This window comes from Spinacia oleracea, chromosome 4, assembly GCF_020520425.1.
Source record: "Spinacia oleracea cultivar Varoflay chromosome 4, BTI_SOV_V1, whole genome shotgun sequence".
Lineage (NCBI taxonomy): Eukaryota > Viridiplantae > Streptophyta > Magnoliopsida > Caryophyllales > Amaranthaceae > Spinacia > Spinacia oleracea.
This window is the reverse complement of record NC_079490.1, coordinates 70,143,989-70,168,376: the sequence shown is the minus strand read 5'-3', so window position 1 is coordinate 70,168,376 and position 24,388 is coordinate 70,143,989. Positions and strand designations below refer to the sequence as shown.

At 39.6% G+C, this 24,388-nt stretch overlaps 1 protein-coding gene across 4 annotated transcripts; it reads left to right on the top strand.

Moving 5' to 3' along the window:
• Positions 1–16,648: 16,648 nt before the first annotated feature.
• Positions 16,649–20,831, top strand: LOC130459171 (uncharacterized). 4 transcript variants are annotated; one of them, XR_008918362.1, is made up of 5 exons: positions 16,649–16,958; positions 18,573–18,665; positions 18,757–19,667; positions 19,750–19,897; positions 19,981–20,831. XR_008918362.1 is itself a non-coding variant. In XM_056826356.1 (5 exons), exons 3-4 carry the CDS (start codon positions 18,895–18,897, stop codon positions 19,879–19,881), a joined length of 585 nt encoding a protein of 194 aa, XP_056682334.1. In that variant the 5' UTR covers positions 16,649–16,958; positions 18,573–18,665; positions 18,757–18,894; the 3' UTR covers positions 19,882–19,897; positions 19,981–20,826. The 4 variants fall into 4 exon arrangements, 1 of the variants encoding a protein (XP_056682334.1); XR_008918360.1 differs by having other exon boundaries at positions 18,757–19,347; positions 19,525–19,897; positions 19,981–20,830; XR_008918361.1 differs by having other exon boundaries at positions 18,573–19,347; positions 19,525–19,667; positions 19,981–20,829.
• Positions 20,832–24,388: the final 3,557 nt, after the last annotated feature.

Sequence of the window (24,388 nt, the reverse complement as noted above, 5' to 3'; positions counted from 1 at the left end):
GATAGTTAAATACGGTCTGCGTACCGTTCTATCTTTGAAAGTAAAGTTTTAAATATGGTCTGCGTACCATGGAAATTTTGATGTAATTTATTATTTTCAAGTATTTCTAAGTTTAGAACTTTAAGTTAGCATTTGAACGAAGATTCAAGACGATGCCAAGCTAACAAGGAGGTGATGAAGATTGGATGCTTCAAGACAAGATGTTTTGGGCCATACTAGATCACCATTTATTTATGCACTTCTATTTATATATTATGCGTGAATGTATGAATGTATGTATGCTTTGCATGAACAGGTTGTTTCCTATGAATCGATTAGTTTTAAGTTCACTAAATAATCGAACCAACATAGAAACAACTAGGTCCAAGTAATATCGAGTTTAAAAATTGCATTCCAAATCAACACTTACAAAAATCTAGGGATCTAAGATAGTAGGTTTACGCTAAAGCGAGGTACTATTTCAGTTGACTTAGGTGGTAAGGCGTCCTAAAGGAGCACGTTGATTGTGGTTACAACTCAAACAACAATGGCATTAAGTTGTGGCAATGGGATAAATTATGGCATTAATTTATTAACCAAGATTAATTTGGAGATTACTAGCAATAGGTTTTGCTTACCTGAAATCTTAAACTTCTTAAGACATGCTAAAGCTGCTTAAGGATTTAGGACTTTTGGGGTCATGGAATCGTTTCATTCATTTTGGACCATGTTTTTGCTTTTTGCATGAATGAAATGTTTTAATAGATTTAATGATTGCATGTTTTGCTTTTATTTCAAAGTTATTGAATTGTATGAATGGTTATTTATTGCAAATTATTTTCGATTGTAGTAATCAAAATGGTCGCAAACATAACAACAATCATATCAGCTGAAATTCTGGATGTCGAGTTAGACTTGACTAATTTTCTTGAATGGAAAGAGAAACTTGTCGAAGTTTTGAAAGTTAATGGCATACACTATGTCATTGAACAACCTTTCCCTAGCTATGATGTGCGAGGCATGACTCCTGAAAGGTACAGAAGTTGGGCACTTCACAAGTACCTTGGCACGGAGTTCATCCTTAAGTCTATCCCTTAGAGTTGGAGAGGGAGGTTTATTACTTTTGAACCTCAAGCTCTCCTAAGTAGCCTCGAGGATAAGTGTGCGGGTTTTCGACCCTTGTGCCAAACTGGTGGCAATGGGGTTGACGAATTGGCTAATTCGATGAGCGATCTCAAGCTCATAACCCCACGCAAGTCGTGCCTAGAAATCGAACTTCTGGAGGCACAAAGGCGCATCTACTCTGTCAAGATGGACAAAAACACATCAATTCGGTCTCATGTGGATATGATGTCTGAATTATTTTTCACAATTGAGAGACTTGGTGGTTCCATCAAAGAGTCGGTAGCTATTGCACTAGTGCTGAATTCTTTTCATAAGGATTATGAGGGTTTTAAAATGCACTATCTCTTTCATCAGAAAGAGAGCACATTCTGTGAACTTGTGGAATTACTCATGAAATGCGAGAAAATCCTTAAGTTCAATCAAGACCTTTGAATGTGAGGTGCACTAAATTCAAGAAAGTAGGCAAGGGGAAGAAAAGCAAGGCTGCATCTTCGTTCACTCCCGGAGGGCATCTAGCGCCTTCCAAGAGCAAGATGAAGAGGAATGCTTCTCCTTCTACATCGCAATGCTTCAATTGTAATGAGATTGGTCATTACAAGCGAGATTGCCCCAAACTAAAGGAAGAGAAGAAGGACGGAAACGTTGCTTCTCCTTCAGGTATGTATGTTATACATTGTAATCTTGCTAATTCTACTTCTTGGGTATTAGATACTGGTTGTGGCTCACACTTATGTTCCAATTCGCAGGGACTAAGGAGAAGTAGAAGGCTTGATAAAGGCGAGATGGATCTACGCGTGGGAAATGGAGCACGGATTGTTGCATTAGCCATAGGATCTTATTTTATTCCTTTGCCTAGTGGGTTTGTTTTGGAACTAGAAAACTGTTACTTTCTAGTATCACCAGAAACATCATTTCCGTTTCAAGTTTGGATTCTAAAGGTTTTAGTTTTCAATTTAAAGACAATAGTTGTTCTTTTTCTTTGAATGGAATGTTTTATGGTTCAGCACAACAAGAAAACGGTCTTTATGTGCTAGATACGAGCAAACACATTTATAACATAAATACCAAAAAGGCTAAAACTGGTGATTCGGATCTCACATTTCTGTGGCATTGTCGATTAGGCCATATAAACATAAAGCGCATGGAATTACTTCAACGGAAAGGAATTCTAGAATCATTCGACTTAGAGAAGATTGATCAATGCGAATCTTGTTTACTTGGCAAAATGACAAAGCAACCTTTCTCAAAGGTGGGAGAAAGATCAAGCGAACTACTAGGGCTAATACATACGGACGTATGTGGGCCTATGAGTACGAAAGCTAGAGGTGAGTTCAGCTATTTCATAACGTTTACGGACGACTTCAGTACATATGGCTATATTTACTTAATGAAGCATAAGTCTGAATCGTTTGAGAAATTCAGAGAATTTCAAAATGAAGTAGAGAATCAACATGGCAAGAAAATCAAAGCTCTAAGATCGGATCGAGGAGGTGAATATCTTAGCCACGAGTTTGATGACCATCTAAAAGAATGCGGTATTCTTTCTGAATTGACTGCTCCGGGGACACCTCAATGGAATGGAGTGTCGGAACGGAGAAATAGGACCTTACTCGATATGGTCAAGTCAATGATGGGTCAAGCCGAACTTCCTTTACAGACCCGGGGACATGCGTTGCAAACTGCAGCACTCACACTGAATTGTGCTCCGTCAAAAGCTGTTGAAAAGACTCCATACGAATTATGGACTGGGAAACTTCCAAAGTGTTGTCTTTTCTGAAGATTTGGGGTTGCGAAGCAAATGTCAAGCGATTAATTTCGGACAAGCTACAACCTAAATCTGACAAATGTTTCTTCGTTGGGTATCCAAAAGAAACTATGGGGTATTATTTCTACAACAAGTCAGACAACAAGGTATTCGTTGCTCGTGACGGTGTCTTTTTGGAAAGAAATCATATTTCCAAATTGACAAGTGGGAGAATAATAGACCTCGAAGAGATTCGAGACGAACAACGAACTCAGAACTCTTTAGAAGCAGTTCAAGTTGATGAACCTCCAAGGTCTTTAGAAGAGCCAGTGGGAGTAGTTCCTCAAAACGTTGTTGCCCCTCGTAGGTCAAATAGAACTATTTTTCAGCCAGACAGATGGACATGCGTCCTCTTGACTGAAAACTTAGACGTTCTCATATTGGATAGTGATGAACCTTTGACTTACAAGCAAGCTATGACGAGCCCAAGATCCATTAAATGGTTAGAGGCCATGCAATCTGAAATAGACTCCATGTCTGAAAATCAAGTCTGGGATTTGGTTGATTTGCCTGATGGGTTCACACCTATCGGATGCAAATGGGTCTTCAAGTTGAAGAAAGACAAATATGGAATTGTATACATATACAAGGCTAGATTGGTAGCAAAAGGTTACAGGCAAGTTCACGGCGTTGACTACGATGAAACCTTTTCTCCAGTCGCGATGCTTAAGTCTATTCGGATAATCCTTGCGATTGCCGCTTTTCATGACTATGAAATATGGCAAATGGATGTCAAAATTGCCTTCTTGAACGGTGTTCTTGAAGAGACTGTGTTTATGACACAGCCGGAGGGTTTTGTCGATCAAAAGAACCAAGGAAAGGTATGCAAGCTTAAGAAGTTTATCTACGGACTAAAGCAGGCATCAAGGAGTTGAAATAAACGATTTGATGAAGCAGTCAATAAGTTTGGCTTCATCAAGAATCAGGACGAATCTTGTGTATACAAGAAGGTCAGTGGGATTGAAATTGCATTCCTAGTCTTGTATGTTGACGACATACTGCTTATTGGAAACGACATTCCTATGTTGGAGTCTGTAAAGACTTCGCTCGGGAAGTGTTTCTCAATGAAGGACTTAGGAGAGGCACAGTACATATTGGGCATCAAGATCTATAGGGATAGATCTAAGAGGATGATTGGACAAAGCCAAAGCACTTACATTGACAAAGTGCTAGCTAGGTTCAATATGATGGAAGCCAAGAGAGGCCATCTACCCATGTCACATGGCGTATATCTGATGAGCGTAGAAAGATGAGTGGAATTTCATACGCTTCGGCTATTGGATCCATCATGTATGCTATGATTTGTACAAGGCCGGATGTTTCGTTCGCACTCAGTGCAACGAGCAGGTACCAGTCAGAACCAGGTGAGGGGCATTGGACTGCTGCCAAGAACATCGATCCTAAAGTACCTGAAAAGGACTAAGGATCAGTTTCTGGTATATGGTGGTACAGATGAGTTGATTGTTAAGGGCTATACGGACGCAAGCTTTCAAACCGACAGAGATGATTTCAGATCACAGTATGGGTTTGCGTTCTGCCTCATCGGCGGAGCAGTAAGCTGGAAAAGTGCTAAGAAAAGAACTATTGCGGATTCTACAACTGAAGCCGAGTACATTGCTGCCTCAAAAGCAGCAAAGGAAGCTGTTTGGATTCGGAAGTTCATCGAAGAACTTGGTGTTGTCCCCTCCATTACAGGACCAGTGGCTTTGTATTGCGACAATAGCGGAGCCATTGCCCAGGCAAAGGAGCCTAGGAGCCACCAGAAGTCCAAGCACGTACTGCGGCGATTTCATATACTTCGAGAGATCGTTGAAAGAAAGGAAATCCAGGTTTGCAAGGTTGGAACTGACGAAAACGTCGAGGATCCATTGTCTAAACCGTTGCCACAAGTGAAACACAATGCACATGTAGCAACCATGGGAATCAAGCATGTTGGAGAATGGCTTTGATTCTCTAAGTATTGTTTTAGAACATCTGTTAGATCTATGTTTAAAACAATTGGTTTAACCATTTCATATTTATGAAATTTATTTATTTCATATTCATTTAATTGTGGTTTAGAATTAAATGATAAGTCCATTTGATTCAAATCATTCAAATGGGATGTCAAGATGGATTCTTTGACAAAGAAACACCCATAAGTGAACTTGAATATTGAAGTCACAAAGGATCCCTAATCCAGGTCATTGAAAGGTGGACGACCAATGACTAATGAAGATTAGATTGCAAGTAGATTACTTAGTTCTGTTTCTTGAACTAGAGTGATTGGATGTCAGAATCTTTTGCATAGATACTAATTGGATCTTGTATCGGATTGACCATGAGAACACTTTAAGAGATTAAAGTCATGTCATAGGTAGTTCTCATTAATGGTGATTAGAAACCGTTCCTCAGAACATGAGCGATTATGTCTGCTTGTTTGAGAATTAGTTCGCTTTGATACTAGCTAAACATCGCACCGTAAAAGGAGGCTGTAAAAGCAGTTATTGGGCGTACTATGAATCAAAGTGAGTGTTCATAGATTGCAAGAATGGATTGTCCTCCTATCTTTGATAGGATATGGTGTTGTTGTGTAACAAGGCCTCTCGGAGAGTTAGATACTGTAAAATGCATGGCCGTGCTTAGAATGGTTAGGCTTAACCTTCTGCAAAAGTTTAACAGTTGAACTCTGTAATCCGAGAAACACTTCTGGACCTAATAAGGATGGCTTGGATCTTACCTTATGTTCAGTAAGTAACACTAAGCGACAAAGGAATGTGGATGCACACTTGTCTGAATGACAAGTGGGAGATTGAAGGAAATATGTCATTCACCCAAGGTGCATTAAGTCTAATACCAAGGTTCAGATTAATTGCGAACAATTAATTCAGTGAGATCAAGTGATCGGAACAGCTAGCTGGAGCAATGCTTCCGATCAGTGAGTTCTAATGGATATTGAACTCACAACTTACTCTTGACTAAACCTACAAGGTCACACCAATGACACATAACAGATCACCGGATTAAATGAATCAAAAATTCATTTAATAGCTTTTCGGGAATTAGTTGGAAACGTATTATATGATACGACCTTTGTGGGAATCGTATATCGTATCGCGAATATTCGTAAGTTGGGCGACACGAATAAATCGTATCGTACGACGGTGATTCGTCGTATACGAAACGATAAATAATATATCGGAAATATATTAAATCGCGAATACGAAGGGCATCGGAGTTGTCGTCCCATCGAGCCAAGCACGTAAGCGTGCAAGGCCCAACGAGCCAGCAAGCTCGCGAGCAAAGGCGAGCAAGGCCAACCCATTAGGCGCGAGCACGCAACAACACGCACAGCAAGCAATGCAGCGCGAGCGAGCAAGGCCCACGGCCCAGCTGCTCGGCGCGCGCGCGCTGTGGGCTTCGGCCTGCAGTGTGTGTCGCTGGGCGGGGTTGTGCGGTCCGTGGCTTATGTGATGTTGCCGGTCAAGGCCTTTGGTTCTTGGCCGGTTACATCATTAATACAATAGGCATATTGTATTTTCCAACAACATACAATTCATATTACTCAAACCCTAGAGACACAGAGAACCCTAATTCACTCTGTGCCTCCAAAGTGAGTTCTTCCCAAAAGCAAAGTATCTTGATCGATTGTCTTAGCTACGATAATCAAGACGGGTCTGAACGTGTCGGTGAACCAAGTAGAGGAACGACAAGTGGAGTTCTTTGTTTATGTTCGTTGACAGATTATTGTGGAAAACACGCTTCGAATGTAAGTTTGCTTAATCTGTGCTTTATATATGTTTCCTGCCTTTGGGGATTATTCCGCACATGTTATTATGTTTAACTGTATTCCCCTACATCTCCCACATCTATGTGAACTGGTTGGAGCATTCCAAAAGGGAAGCATCATTTGAAATTCTAAATAATTGAAATGAATTCATTATTGCCTAAAGAGCAATAAAAGGGAATTGTTTTTAGTAGGAGTTCTTCAATGAACTCAGGTTGATCACAAGTCTGCTACCTGGATGATTTTCTATTTTAGATATGATTATCATTCTAAACAGCAACGAAAGACTAGATCATTCTAGAAACATATTCAAAGATCTTTTCATCTTACATAGAAAGGCTTTCGATAGAAAATATCCTAAGCATAGCAAAGTATGATAAACTAAACCTCCGCATTGAATGATACACAACATTCATATGCAGATATGGAATCAAGTTTGAGTTCCATGAATGTTTTAAGTATTGGGTGAAAGGCCTATATCTGTAAAACATTAAATGCTTGATTTTGGGTTAGAGGCACACAAATTGGTAAGCATTTGGTTTAAACATTTATCATTTATTAAATTATATTTCATAGTTCATTTAATTTTGGTTTCGTATTAAATGATAAGTCCATGTGATTCAAATCATTCAAATGGGATGTCAAGATGGATTCTTCGACAAAGAACCACCCATAAGTGAACTTTAATATTGAAGTCACAAAGGATCCCTAATCCAGGTCATTGAAAGGTGGACGACCAATGACAATGAAGATTAGATTGCAAGTAGATTACTTAGTTCTGTTTCTTAAACTAGAGTGACTGGATGTCATAATCTTTTGCATAGATACTTATTGGATGTTGTATCGGATTGACCATGATAACACTTTAAGAGATTAAAGTCATGTCATAGGTAGTTCTCATTAATGGTGATTAGAAACCGTTCCTCAGAACATGAGCGATTATGTCAGCTTGTTTGAGAATTAGTTAGCTTTGATGCTAGCTAAACGTCGCACCGTAAAAGGAGGCTATAAAAGCAATTATTGGGCGTAATATGAATCAAAGTGAGTGTTCATAGATTGCAAGAATGGATTGTCCTCCTATCTTTGATAAGATATGTTGTTGTTGTGTAACAAGGCCTCTCGGAGAGTTAGATACTGTAAAATGCATGGCCGTGCTCAGAATGGTTAGGCTTAACCTTCTGCAAAAGTTTAACAGTTGAACTCTGTAATCCGAGAAACACTTCTGGACCTAATAAGGATGGCTTGGATCTTACCTTATGTTCAGTAAGTAACACTAAGAGACAAAGGAATGTGGATGCACACTTGTCTGAATGACAAGTTGGAGATTGAAGGAAATATGTCCTTCACCCAAGGTGCATTAAGTCTAATACCAAGGTTCAGATTAATTGCGAACAATTAATTCAGTGAGATCAAGTTATCGGAACAACTAGCTGGAGCAATGCTTCCGATCAGTGAGTTCTAATGGATATTGAACTCACAACTTACTCTTGACTAAACCTACAAGGTCACACCAATGACACATAACAGATCACCAGATTAAATGAATCGAAAATTCATTTAATAGCTTTTCGGGAATTAGTTGGAAACGTATTATACGATACGACCTTTGTCGGAATCGTATATCGTATCGCGAATATTCGTAAGTTGGGCGACACGAATAAATCGTATCGTACGACGGTGATTCGTCGTATACGAAACGATAAATAATATATCGGAAATATATTAAATCGCGAATACGAAGGGCATCGGAGTTGCCGTCCCATCGAGCCTAGCACGTAAGCGAGCAAGGCCCAACGAGCCAGCAAGCTCGCGAGCAAAGGCGAGCAAGGCCAACCCATTAGGCGCAAGCATGCAACAGCACGCACAGCAAGCAACGCAGCGCGAGCGAGCAAGGCCGACGGCCCAGCTGCTCGGCGCGCGCGCGCTGTGGGCTTCGGCCTGCAGTGTGTGTCGCTGGGCTGGGCTGTGCGGTCCTTGGCTTGCATGATGTGGCTGGTCAAGGCCTTTGGTTCTTGGCCGGTTACATCATTAATACAATAGGCATATTGTATTTTCCATCAACATGCAATTCATATTACTCAAACCCTAGAGACACAGAGAACCCTAATTCTCTCTGTGCCTCTAAATTTAGTTCTTCCGAAAAGCAAATTATCTTGATCGATTGTCTAAGCTACGATAATCAAGACGGATCTGAACGTGTCGGTGAACCAAGTAGAGGAACGACAAGTGGAGTTCTTTGTTTGTGTTCGTTGACAGATTATTGTGGAAAACACGCTTCGAATGTAAGTTTTCTTAATCTGTGCTTTATACATGTTTTCTGCCTTTGGGGATTGTTCCGCACATGTTATTATGTTTAACTGTATTCCCCTACATCTTCCACATCTATGTGAACTGGTTGGAGCATTCCAAAAGGGAAGCATCATTTGAAATTCTACATAATTGAAATGAATTCATTATTGCCTAAAGAGAAATAAAAGGGAATTGTTTTTAGTAGGAGTTCTTCAATGAACTCAGGTTGATCACAAGTCTGCTACCTGGATGATTTTCTATTTTAGATATGATTATCATTCTAAACAGCAACGAAAGACTAGATCATTCTAGAAACATATTCAAAGATCTTTTCATCTTACATAGAAAGGCTTTCGATAGAAAAGATGTTAAGGATAGCAAAGTATGATAAACTAAACCTCTGCATTGAATGATACACAACATTTACATGCAGATATGGAATCAAGTTTGAGTTCCATGATTGTTTTAAGTATTGGGTGAAAGGCCTATATCTGTAAAATATTAAATTCTTGATTTTGGGTTAGAGGCCCACAAATTGGTAAGCATTTGGTTTAAACATTTATCATTTATGAAATTATATTTCATAGTGCATTTAATTTTGGTTTCGTATTAAATGATAAGTCCATGTGATTCAAATCATTCAAATGGGATGTCAAGATGGATTCTTCGACAAAGAAACACCCATAAGTGAACTTGAATATTGAAGTCACAAAGGATCCCTAATCCAGGTCATTGAAAGGTGGACGACCAATGACTAATGAAGATTAGATTGCAAGTAGATTACTTAGTTCTGTTTCTTAAACTAGAGTGACTAGATGTCAGAATCTTTTGCATAGATACTTATTGGATGTTGTATCGGATTGACCATGAGAACACTTTAAGAGATTAAAGTCATGTCATAGGTAGTTCTCATTAATGGTGATTAGAAACCGTTCCTAAAAACATGAGCGATTATGTCAGCTCGTTTGAGAATTAGTTCGCTTTGATGCTAGCTAAACGTCGCACCGTAAAAGGAGGCTATAAAAGCAGTTATTCGGCGTACTATGAATCAAAGTGAGTGTTCATAGATTGTAAGAATGGATTGTCCTCCTATCTTTGATAGGATTTGGTGTTGTTGTGTAACAAGGCCTCTCGGAGAGTTAGATACTGTAAAATGCATGGCCGTGCTCAGAATGGTTAAGGCTTAACCTTCTGCAAAAGTTTAACAGTTGAGCTCGGTAATCCGAGAAACACTTCTGGACCTAATAAGGATGGCTTGGATCTTACCTTATGTTCACTAAGTAACACTAAGTGACAAAGGAATGTGAATGCACACTTGTCTGAATGACAGGTGGGAGACGGGTGGAAATATGTCCTTCACCCAAGGTGCATTAAGTCTAATACCAAGGTTCAGATTAATTGCGAACAATTACTTCAGTGAGATTAAGTGATCGGAACAGCTAGCTGGAGCAATGCTTCCGATCAGTGAGTTCTAATGAATATTAAACTCACAGCTTACTCTTGACTGAACCTACAAGGTCACACCAATGACACGTAACAGATCACCGGATTAAATGAATCGACAATTCATTTAATAGATTTGGCTGGGCGCGCGCGCCCGCAAGGGACAGCAGTAGCAACATCGCACACAACGCGACCCAAGACCCAGCGCCTGTATGGATGTGCGCGTGTGGGATTGCACGGATGATGCTGGCCGACCTTGCCTTATGGCTTGGTCGGTTAGTAAGGTTATGTTAATAACCTTCTAACCCCTATTCCAACATAACACAATTCAGTCACACAAAAACCCTAGAGTCATAGAGAACCCTAATTCTCTCTGTGCCTCCAAATTGTGTTCATCCCAAAAGGCAAAAACTCTTGATCGATTGTCTAAGCTACGATAATCAAGACGGATCTGATCGTGTCGGTGAACCAAGTAGAGGAACGACAAGTGGAGTTCTAAGTTCGTGTTCGTTGATAATTTGTGGAAAACACGCTTCAAACGTAAGTCTGCTTAATCTGTGCTTTATACATGCTTCCTGGCTTTGGGATTGTTTCCGCACATGTTATTATGTTTAACTGTATTCCCCTATAGCGACATGCAAAGTTCTCAACCTAAGGTCAGTCTAAGTTTTTTATGATGCAAGTGGTCGTCTTTGGGAGTCAAAAGGTACTCGACTAAGAGGCGGATCCGGCGACAACTTGCACATCCACCTAAGGGACGTGTGTGTCGGAAGACAACCTCCATACTTGACATCGGGAATGTCAAGCAAATGCCAAGTTTCGGTAGGCGCGGAAATGGTCACACACTCTGGTCGAGAACCGTATGGAGAGTCACCATTACGTTGCCCCCGGGGCTAGACCGAATGTAGTACACATCCGTTTGGGCAAGGTAGAAATTCGTTTTGCACAAATATGGTTTTCAAAATATGCATGAAATTCCTGGAAATTGAAAATTGAAATCGCACTTGAATATTGTATTTGAAAAGCTCGTTTTTCGACATTCGTTCTCAAGGTTTGGGAGCGTCCCTCAAAATTCAAAAACAGACTGACTCCCACTTGAAAACCTGAGAAAACGTGGGAAACAAGCCACTGTGAGCCACTGTGCTGGATGCATGCAGTGGCGTTTGGCGCAGGGGCCTGCGCCTGGCGCCATTGCTGGCATCCAGAACTTAAGCAGATCAGTGGCTTGTTGCTCAAAGTCTGCTCGTATTTTCGAAGTTGAAATCAGGAGCTCCATAGTGGAGTCGCCAGAATTGTAGGGGGTATTTTCGTTGCTTTTTCCCTTCCTACGGGGCGGTATTAGAACCTTTAAATATTTGTACTTTGAAGGAGTCGCCACCAAACATTATTTAGGGTCTCGTTTGGAAAGACCAAAAAGTGACTCTATTAGGATAAGGCATTGAATCTTAGAAACAGATGGGTGACATCCGGGCAAGGGAACGAGATGCTTATTCCGCTAGATTTAAAAATAATTCAAATGCGTGGCACAACATTTGCGAAAATACCCTAGTTTAGACTATGTAGGTTTGAATTTAGAACAAATAGAATTTCTACTTTGTATTGTGACCACTTTGCTTTAAAGTTAATTTAAGGGAACCTAAGATCGGTTTGTCCAAGAAATTATCTTTGTTAAGCGTGGTGTAACCTTGTATTTTGTTGTATTTAGCATGTTAGGTGATGAAAGCAATAAACAAGTAAAGCAACATCACAATGGAAAATAGGTGCAAAATTAGTAAAGTACAAGACCACCTAGAAATGGACTAGGAGGTGAAACAACATTGCCTAGAAGGACTAGGCAAGTAAAGTTGCGGAATTGAAATTACATAATTGAAAGTGCGGAATTGAAATTGCATAATTCAAAGTGCGGAATTGCAATTGCATAAATGAAAGTGCGGTATTGAACTTGCATAATTGAAAGTGCGGTATTGAACTTGAATTTTAGCACATGAGATCCGAACGCCAAGCGACTTCTTAAGAATAAGTGCGCCCGACAGGGATTCAAAGCAAAAATCTCTACTTTAGGTCAAGTTGCTCGACCTAAAGTGTCTTGGATTTTGAACATAGAACTTGAACTTGAAAAGTTTGAATCTTGAAATATTGGACTTGAAATATTGAACTTTGAATGTTGAACTTTGAAATATTGAATTTGAACTTGAAATGTTGAACTTGTACTTGAAATATTGAACTTAAGAGTCTTGAATCTCAAATATTGGACCTTTTAATGTTGAAAAGGTTTGATCTTTGATATGCTCTTGTTTTGAAATGATCCTAGTTTAGGGAAGTGATTACAAACAACCCTAAACATTATTGGATCTTGAAACTTGAACTTGAAATTTGAAAAGTGGAGTCTTGAATCTCAAATATTAAACCTTTAAACATTAGAAAGGCATCATCTTTGATTACTCCATGTTTTGAAGATAATTCTAGTTCAAGGAAGTGATTACAAACAGCCTTGAACATCATTGAATCTTGAAAGTTTGCATTTTGTATCACATAAAGTTTGGATTTTGTAAGAAATGTATGATTGTTGTAAGTGACACTTTTAAGATTAAAAGTGCCAACTTACTAATCATTTTTGAAAGAGAAAATCAAGGAAACATGATAGATTAGGGTTGGGATTCGGAATTACCTAGTTAGGTTTAGGCAAGAATTCCCTTTAGAGCTCCCAATTGCTTAGAACTTGGAAATTGTATGAGATTTTTGGAGGATTTTTGTATTTTGATTTGAGTGAAAATTTTTGTATTACGACGTTGTGTTTTTTATTTTGCCTCCCCATAATGCTCAGAATTAGGGGTTTAAATAGGGAATTTTGCTGCTAAAAGCCAACTCACGCCAGCGTCCAGCGCAGCTGTCAACGCCAGGCAGCGCCAAGCGCTGCTGACGTGGCGCAGAAGCTGCGAAACAAGGACGAAAGATGCCGTCCTTGCTTTGGCTTGTAATGGTGTACCTTTGTACGAATTGTACGAAGTTGGCACGTAGTGTTTTCTTGATGATTAAGGCTTGGTTTTCGTCTAAAAACAAGCCGTTTTGGGTTTTAAATTCGGTTTTACATGACGAGGCCCGGCTTGCTCGGTTTTGTGGGTCGGCGCCCGAATTTGTATTGCTTAGTGTCATTTCGACTGGAAAAGGCCTTGTAAAACCAATGGGATAGTCCATTAGGTGATATTGTACTTGGATCTTGAAATTGATTTTTGGAATTTGTATTTTGTACCGAGTTCCGGAATGGGAACGGCCTCGGGAATTGGGTTTCGGCTATTAGATTTTGGAAATGTTCTTAGCAATTGGGACTTCCGCACGGAGTTGCTCCAACCGCCTAATAAGGATAATGGTATCGTCATCATCCCAATGGGGAAACACGATTTAGGTGTCTACAATTGGTGAACCTATGCCCTAGATATTTTAATATCTGAATTCCCTATTTAATTATTGTTGTAGTTTTCGTATCCAAAACAACCAAATTCCTGTTCGCAATAGTCTAGATTTTATTTTTAGTAATAGAAAGAACGTTGTTTCCTTGTGGATTCGATCCTGACTTCCCTTGCTACCTAGCTAGTGATTTTAGGTTTATCTTTGATTAGGTGATACGACTTAAGCCTGTCAGTGTGACAACGTGTTATTTGTGCATTGTGTGGGCGTCTTTGCACGCGTGAATGGCTAACCCCGAGTTCTAGGTTTGCCAAAACCATTAGCCTCCAACTAGAAAACCTAACCCCTAGAAGCATCATTCAAACCTCATGCATCTAAATCGTAGATTTAGGGTCTTCTAGGAGTGCCAATCCATTTGATTCAAAACCCCTAAACACGCCTCACGCACAAATTCCAAATTCAAAAATCCAATCAAACGGCGTTATAATTCCGGATTTCCGAGTCAAATATCCAAATTCAAGTTTCGAAAATCCAAATGCGTTATAATGCCGGATTTCCGAGTCAAAATCCCAAATCCAAGTTTCAAAAATCCAAACGGCGTCATAATGCCGGATTTCCAAGTCAAATTTCAAAATCCAAGTCTCAAAAACCCAAACAACGTCATAATTCCAGATTTCCAAGTCAAATTTCCAAGTCCAAGTCCTACGTTCAAAATCCTAAGTTTCAAATGTTCAAATCCATGATGGCGTAATGCCGTATTTTCAAATTTCAAATTCTTATTCAAAACCCTTCAAAAATCAAGATCCAATCTCAACTTCAAAATGCCTTAAACCCATGGCGGCATAAAGCCAGATTTTCAAGTTCAAAAATTCCAATAACTTCAAATTTCAAATCTTCAAGGTTTCATCTTCTATACAAAGAACCTCCCCTTTCGAATTCCAAATTCAAGTTTCAAATCAAACTCAAGTTTCAAATTCAATTTCAAGTTACAAAGATCCTTGCCCCCCATTACTTTCAAATACAAAATTTAAAAAACATTTTCAATGGGTTGAAAATCCCTAGAAATAATACAAAGTTCCAATGGGTTGAAATTCTCTTGAAATAATACAAATTCAATTCCCACGGGTTGAAAGTCCCTAAAAATAATACAAAATTCAATTTCATCGGGTTGAAGTTCCCTAGAAATAATGCAAATTCGATTTCAACAGATTGAGAATCCCTTGAAATAATCCGAACCCCATTCAAATTCAAAAACAATTCCAACGGGTTGAAAATCCCTTGAAATAGTACAAGTCTAATTCCAATGGGTTGAAATCCCCCTAAAATATTTCATGTTCTATCGCCGGGTTGAAATTCCCCTAAAATATTCCAAATTCCAATGGATTGAAATCCCCTTAAAATATTTCAAGTTCTATCTCGGGTTGAAATTCCCCAAAAATATTTCAAGTTCTATCTTGTGTTGAAATCCCCCTAAAATATTTCAAGTTCTATTGCCGGGTTGAAATTCCCCTAAAATACTTCAAGTTCTATTTTCGAGTTGAAATTCTCCTAAAATATTTCAAATTCTTATCAAAGGAAGGTAGCCTCCAAAAAAGAATGAAGCTCCTTTACAAATATTTCCAACGGGTCGTAAATCCCGATACTAGTACAAATTCCAATACAAATTCCAATAGGTTGAAATTCTTCTGAAATATTTGATCGAGGGAAAACTTAATTGGTCATTACTAGTCTCTCCTAATCAAAAAAATTACCTAAACTAACCACTAAACACAAGTAAAGCGGTAAGCAAGGGTCGGAATCCACAAGGACTAAGGTGCGCTAATTTATGCTAATCGAACAACAAGCTAAGTCGAAACGGGGTTTTGAAAATCACTAATTGAATAAAACTAAATCAACTAAACTAAGAAATCAAAAGTAAACGAGATTAGGGAATGGGTCAAACAACAACAAATCGTGGAATGGACATAAAAGAATTAAAAACGGGGAAGATTCACAAGCACTACATGAATAAGCGTTGAATTCACAAATAGCTCCAACTAACTCCCGATGCACGGGCAATTTTCCTAAGCATCAAGGATGAACTCCCGTTCTACCCTATCGTCCCGGGGTAAGTCAAAATTCCAATTCAACCACATAATCAAGTTTAGGTCTTTAATCCCTTTCCAACCCAACTAGACTACTCCAAGAAATCATGGAACACTTAATTGATCAAGTTAAATGCAATATGCATTGGAAATGCCTAAACATGTAATAATTTAATCATGAAAATTCCTAATTTCCAATCACAAATACCCAAGCCAATCAATGTTGAGTTTCACCAAACCCTAATCAAAACACTACGCCATCAACATAAGAATATGAAATTTATAGAAATTAACGACTAAAACCATGATTCTAAACATTAATAACAACTAATCTAAACATGAATCGTTAAACTAAACCAAAACAATTAAATTAATTAAAACGAGAAATAAAATAATAGATAAAGAAATAAATGAGGAGAGAGTAAGAAGTTTCTCATTGATTAATGGTGGAAATCTCCAAATCATCAATTCCATATTTGAATCATCAAAATCCATCTTCAATCCTTTGTTTCCCTCACTTTCTCTCTCCACAAAGCTAAACTAAAAACCCTAAAACTTAATCTAATTATGTACACGGTATCCCCTCTTTTTTCTTTACAATAAAGAAAATGGAGTATTTATACTTAAAACTAATAAAAAGGAATTAAAAAAAATAAAAGAAAATAAAACAAAGAAAAGAAGATTAATTAAAAAGAGGAGAAAGTAAAAAGAGAAAAAAGTAAAATGAAAAAAAAAACAAAACCAAAAGCCCACCAAGAATCAGAACCCCCGTCTACCCCCCTTTGTCTTCTTCCTCTTTCTATTTTTTTTCTTTGTTCCTTCTTTGCTCCCATCAGCTTTCAATCCGCAGCTGCTCCTCATTAACAATCATCGCCGTTCATCTTTAATCATCGTCACGCATCATCATCATCATCAACGTCGTCCATCATCCTCGTCCAATTCATTAACGATCATCAATCATCACCCACAATCATCGTCGTTCATCAATCATCACCATCCAATCGCGGCCGTGGAATTCGAATAGTACGGCGATGAATCGAGGCCACCAAAACAAACCACCAAGGTAAGCACGTGATTTTCATTAATTCCGTACAATAATTCCGCGCTCAATTGTTCGATCGAACACAAGGTAAGTTCAGTCGGACCTCAGACTTCCAGGAACTTTTCCAAATATTGGGTTCGGTCGAACGTTTTTTGGCAAATAAAGATTTTATTGATTCACCAAATGAGAACAATACACCAAGTCCACAAACCTCCTTACTACAACAACTAAGCATCAACTAAAAGCAACAAACACCAAAGAGAAAAGCTACTGTCTACAAGCTACACAGAAAAGTATTCTGTTAGCAACAACCTTAGGAGGATCAACCTTGCTAGAGAAAATTTGGGAATTTCTTTGCAGCCAAATCCCATAAACAGTCTCAATGAAAGCCATAGCATAGGTGGCATCAATCTTCCTTGAGCTCCTACTCTTCTTAACTGCGAAGGCAACTTCTTCCTGCCACTGTAATCCACTTCTGTGTATTCCCATGTTACTCAAAACCAACTGCCAGACCTCAGTAGAATACTTGCAAGAGAAGAACAGATGAGACAGATCCTCATCATACTGATTACACAGCTCACAAGTACTAACCACATTAATGTTCCACTTGATCAGCCTATCTTTGGTAGCAAGCCTATTCTGGACTGCTAACCACACAACAAATTTACTCTTAGGGCTAGCCTTACTATTACAAACCAATCTTTTCCAAGGCACCTGAACACCACTCTGATGCAGTTGTTTGTCAGCTTCATGGATCTTAAACTTACCAGCTACCACAAACTGACTCCCACCTCCAGCCTGCAACAGCAACTCTCTTTGATGCCAAATTTTCCTCATTGACCAAGTAAGGCCATTAGGAACTGGCATGGTCCAGAAATCTCTCTTCTGTATGTAGTAGGTATGTATCCATTTAACCCAGAGCCTATCTTGCTTCATAGATAAAGCCCAACAGTGTTTCAGCACTGCAGCTTTGTTCCAAGTAATGAGATCCTTCAAGTTCCAACCACCAAAGGTCTTGGGTAGGCAAAGATTTTCCCAAGCAACAGGAGCCTTCTTGGACCCAACATCATTGCCTGTCCATAAGAAACTCCTACACAACCTCTGAATTTCCTTCATAATCTTTTTAGGCATCACAAAAATTTGGCACCAGTATAGCTAGACACCAAACAATACAGATTTGATAAGTTGAAGCCTACCGTTATTGTGGTATTCCAAAACTCGGGTAAAGTTCTGTTCTTTTAATTCGATTTTGGTAATTTTCTGCACTTTTAATACGATTTGGTTGAACATTGATTGTTTAATTTTGGTAATTTGCTGTACTTTATTCGGTTATGTTCAACATTGATTTTTCAAATTTGTTACTATCTGAAGTGTTGAGTCGTTTTATTTCATGGGTTAATGTGGATGTGTTTGCTTCTATTTATTCTATTGCGTATGGGTTTGATTAATGGCTGGGTTTTTATTGTTAGTCGAAGAATGACCGAAGAAACAAGTACGGAGTAGTTGTTTTCGATTGGTAATTGAATTGTTATGATTTTATAACTACCACCGCATATCTATCTATCGTGTATGCTTTGGATCTTGAAAGAATGCAATTGGAATAGTAAACTTGTTGATGTAAGTTACATTTTTCAGGAAGTTAGGGTTAGAGCATGTCCTCAAGAAAGAATAAGTCGGTGAAGTAGGACAAGGGTATGTCCAGTACGTTCTAATCGGCCAACAAACACGGTATGCAACAACTATAGCATGCTTTATGAACGTATCCACTAGTTGTAAACAGTAGTATCATGCATTGTTTGGTTATCATATCTGCACGCAGGAACCTTGGTCTGTACTGTCTAACTTGGATACGCTTGTAGATGTTGTGAAGGGACTTTCACTAGACAAAAAGGAACTTATTACTAATTACGGTTTTGGAGCTTTGCATGAATTGAAATGTAGAACTGTAAGAAAATCAATGTGCAAATGGATCATAGACCGCTTTGATCCGGACAGTAGCACACTAGCTATCAACAATGTTGAAACAGTTGTGGCTCCAAAGCATGTAGAGTACCTACTTGGTTTCCAAGACGTTGGGTTTGATATCTTAGAGAAAGAACTTCCAGGTCAATGGGATGAAGAGTTCATTTCCTTTGCCACTAAGACCTCTGCCGACTTGTCCACCGATGTTAGGAGATTGGAACACACGGATAAGCTTTTCAAACAAGCTTTTACTATGTTCTTCATTGCAAAGTTTTCTCCACCTTATAAAAGATCCAGAGAGAGTGTACTGCACCTTATTGCTCACCCACACAATGTTGGTCCCTGGAATTGGGCAAAGTTCATTCTTGAAAATACGTTGGCTGCAGTTGCAGGGTTTAATGCTGCTGATAGGAAAACTGAGTTGGGAGGGTACCCTCTATTATTGATGGTAAGGTCCTGCCTCGTTACTCCCAGGTTACGTTTTGAGATTTAGTTGGATACCACCAACTGTGCATATGGTTATGTCCATCTAATATCTAACTATAATACTCACTAATATATGACGATGCATTTGTCTTTCCATGTGTATGCTAGGGTCAGTTAAACTTTCATATGTTCTTTGTAGGCCTTGTTTTGTGAGTACTCTTACAAACTCAATTGCCCCTTTGGAGTTATGCAACACCTAGGATTAGGGACTAGAATGATAAATCTACCAAATTGTTGGATACTTTTGTTTTATCCTCCCCGGATGGCTACATGACAGAGAACGTAAGTGGAAATGTAAAAGACATATTTCAGTGCTGCCGAACTTACAGTTTTTATTAGTGTTAATTGGCGAAACATTTCTCAGATAATGCAGTATACCGAGGAAAGGAAGGCGGTGATCACCAAGAAAGTGACCATGGGCCATGATACAAAAATAGAGTTCTTGTTTGTTCTTGTCAAAGGCAGGTGTGAAGGGCTACGAAATAGTTTAAACTGAGTGTATGATGTGATTGGTAAGTCATCCTTAATCTTTTTTTAAAATATTATATGTCGTCCCCCACATAATTTTAAAATTTGCCTTGTCGTGAATATGCAGAGGCAAAGTCAAAAGGCGTAGGTGAATACCGCGGTGGTGAAGACTACGAAGACACCAATGTAGTTGAATCCTCCCCTCCCGAAGATGATGATGACCCCAACAACAATCCAAGTGGGGTGGAATGTAGGTTTCCAATGGACGGGACGAGTAACCTCCCAAGGGAGGTGAAGAGTGCCGGTGGCAAGGCAGTGAACAACCCTGTGCGAAGACAGTTGCGGGAACTTAGCGCGGAGAGTAAAGAAGATTACACTGAAACTGAGGATGACACTGAGGATAAACTTAGTCGTCTGATAAGGAAAACACCTTTACTGCGTGGAAAGTTATACTCATATCACGAGGAGGAGAAGGAAAAGGAGGACAAGCGGAGGATTCGACAGGAAAAAGAGTGAGATTTGATACGCACGTGAATGAGATGTTTCAGGCTGACCCGGATTCTGTCATCATTGCGACAAACGATGAAGATGAAAGCAATGAGGATGATGATGATGCTACAAAAATCGATGACATTGAAAACGATGAATATCTCGTAATAGAGTCTAAACCGGTGAAAACGAGTGAAATAGTTACAAGGAAGAGGAAAACATTATCTTCTATACTCGAAAAAAGATCATCAGGCGAAGCAAAGGTACCAAATTAAATTAGTAGTTCATTGTAGTCCTTGGTATAGTCTTGCTTAAAATAATATAGGGAAGTGTCCTTAACCCTTATGTACCCACCAAAGGAAAAGGGTCACATCTATATTAATAATTTCTTGGTACAATGAATATTTCATGCTTTGGTAAGTGTCCTTTAACTTTATTCGGTACCTACCACTACTAGAAAAATGACATTTAACGACGAACAATTTCGTCGTTAAAAGCCTCAAATTTCGTCGTTAAAACTTTTAACGACGGTCATGATGGTCGTTGTAACAGGTTCCGTCGTTATTGGCTTTAACGACGATGTTCGTCGTTAATAACTAACGTTTATTAACGACGAACTACTGCTTTGTCGTTAAGCATTAACGACGGATTATCGGTTGGTCGTTAACAATTAACGATGAAGCAGTAGTTCGTCGTTAATTATTAATGACGAAGTTAAAATTTCATCGTTAAAAGTTAACGACGAAACAGTAATCCGTCGTTAACGCTTTGCGACGAAATAGTAATTCGTCGTTAAATACTTATTCACGATGATCAATTAAGCAATAACGACCAAAAAGTCCCTTGTAAAATGTCCTTCCCAACGGTTATTTTTTTTTTGAATTTTGGAAATAACGTCCAATTATTATGTCGTTAATATTGCAATCATAATAATATTATTTGCGCTTTTCGAAGCACCTACATTTTCCTTGTAAAACAATATATATAACTATAAATCAATTAAAACAAATGAAAATTTCATTACTCAAAAGATTTTTGACAATATAATTTCATGTGAAATCAAAAATCACATCCCCTCTTCTTTAAATTCTAAAAAAGCTATAAGATAAGTAATTCTTGTTCAATCTAAAAGAACAAAATAAAAATCTAACTAGTTGAAGTGTTCTCTTGAAAAGCATTATAAGAACACTTCTTTAAATGCTTTAAGCTCATCTTCAACTGAACTAATGCGACTCTTAAGTGCATTGTTTTCTTCTTGTACCGTACCCACGCGATTGGTAAGAACATTTTTGTTTTTTTTTTTGATAAGTAAGATTAAACTTCCATTAGCAAAAAAGTAACCAGATTTACAACTTAGGCTAAGCTCCCCTAAAAGGAGCTAGAAATACAACCAACAAACATGACAGACAGCCATGAACAAGCACCCACTCTACACAGACACACTATACAGGAATTCTATCTTGCCACCAAGTATTCACACTACTACTGAGTCTATGAATTCCCAGCTGCTGCATTCTAGCAAAAACACTAATCTTTAGGAAACTAACTGTATGGTTCACTGTGGGAAGTTTCTGGTTCCAGAGGACTTCATTTCTTGCTCTCCAAATGGTGTACACTGTTGCATTGAGTGCAGCATACATCACATGCTTTTGAAACCTAAATCCCCTACTCTTCCAGTTTATCCATCTGACAAGGGCCATATACTTCGCAATGTGTACTGGAATACCCAACCACTGCTTCACCTCTAAAAGGCATTTTCTGCTATAAACACATAAAAAAACAAGTGCTTATGAGTTTCTTCATGACTCTCACAGATGAGACAATCTTTGTTATCACATACACCAAATATGCAAAGTCTGGTTCTTGTTTGTAATCTTCCTTGCAGCATCAACCAGCATATGACTCTAGTTTTGGGAATCGAAGATCTGTTCCAAACTGCACTACACGAGGAAACAGATTGGTTGTGTTGAATTAGTTGTTGATACACGTTCTTCACAAAGTAAAAAGGCATTGCAGCCATAACATTCTCATCATAATGTAGTTTCAAGACATTCTTAACCTCACATATCTTTCTCCAATACCAACTGTTGTGGGGTTTTTCCGGTGAGATACCTTGGAGATTTCTTGGTAACTTTTAAAGATTAAACAAGATTGTATTTTTATAGAGAGAGAAAGTAGAGAGAAGGCAGAGCAGCAATTGCTCTAGAATGTATTGATTGTGACCCCTTTTTCTAGGGAAGTGGGAATATTTATAGTACTAGGTTTTTGTGGGAATGACCTAATATTCCCCTTACATGATTGGCTGGGGAATGGGAGAAGGACACGTGTCCTTTCTCCTTACAATTCTCTGATCCCTTGTAGCAATAGTGGGCTATTTGGGCCTATTGTGCTTAGTCATTCACTTGGGATACATACTAATTAAGCCCTTTTCCAGGTATAGGTTTTATACGTACATTTATACATACTTAAATACATACATTGTAGATACCTAGATTAATACTCATGCCCCGGAGTAGACTTTGCATGATTTCTGCTTAGGGGGCGCAATATGTGCCAGGTGTCACATCTTCATTGGTGCACGAAGGCATGGTAATTTTGCCCACAACATTTGCCCCTCAAGAAGGGCATTTCTGGAAACACTTTCCGGGTATCGCTTCTTGATCTTTGATTTGCATCTTCATCTTTGGGTCAGGTGTTGAGGGGGTGACACGTGTCACCTTTCTCTATTTTGCCCCTCCCTATATATAGAGGGGGGGGGGGTAAATTTCATTTTTTTACATTTCGTTTTCACAGAGCTCTCATAGGCGATTTCCGGCGTGTTCCTACCACCATCAGGCGATTTCCGGCCACCACGAGACTCATCCTTTTCCTCGTCAAACTCATCCTGTTCTTCGCGAAATTCATCCCGTTCTTCGCGAAACTCATCCTGTTCTTCACCAAGTACTTCGCAGATCTTTCAAGGTTAGTTTTCGCCTTTCTTGTTTTTGTTATCCTCTCGTCATTTTTCTCTTTGTTAGCGGCCGACCTCTTAGTACTAGGTAAGGGTTTAAAGGTTTTATTTAAGATTTTTCCGCCGTTCATCTTTTGTCGGGGCGGACGTCCAATCGCGTCTTTTTCTTCATTGTTGGTCACCCCTAAGCCGTGCTTCGTTCACTATGCAGAAGGCATGGCTAGAACCAAGCAAACGGCAGATCCTACGCGCCTGCGCTTGCGGGAAGGAGCATCGACACCTCCTAGGGAGAGATATTCTTCCACCGCCTCGGCAGTCGACGAAGAATTTGCCGAACTCTTTCAAGAGATCGACGAGTATGTCGAGGCGGGGGAGCAGGCGGCAAGCTCGTCGGAGGGTACAGCGAGCCAGGCAGTGGGGGAGCCAAGCGTCGCTCCATTGTCATCGGCCGCCGAGGAGCAAGAAGCTGCTCCCCAGCTTATTAGGCCCAGAGGACGGGAGGAGGCCCAATTGCTTCCGTCAGAAATTCACCCAGACGTGGGCTGGATGCGGTGGCTAGACAGGCACAGAGCCAAGATGAGGGATGACCTCTGCGTGGGGGAAGGGTACCAAATGCGCGTGCCGGCCGGTCTGGACTCGACCGTCAGCCTGCTTGCCGAGGGAGAATTCCCTGTGTATGCCGCGTCCATCAAACTCGGCATGAGATTCCCTCCACACCCCTTCGTTGTGGAGGTGTTAGATGGTTTTAATATTGGGGTGGCCCAGCTGACCCCCAACTCATGGGCGGATATCTTTGGCTACATTGCCAAATGTGCGCTGAACGACGTGGAGCCGTCCTTCAACGCCTTTCTGCATCTGGTCTCCCTCTCTCGTTCCCCCAGTGCCGCCAAAGGGTGGTTTAATCTGAGCAGCCGTGGTACCTACCAGACAGTGGTCGGCAAGCTCAGCAAGTGGCATATGTGGAGGAAGAGGTGGGTCGTGTTTTACACGGACGACCAGGAGATGTATGAGAGAATGAGCCGTTGGAACTGCAACGCCAACTTCATGGATCGTGACGAGCCCCTTCCACCCCTTACTGCCGAAGAGTGGGATCAGA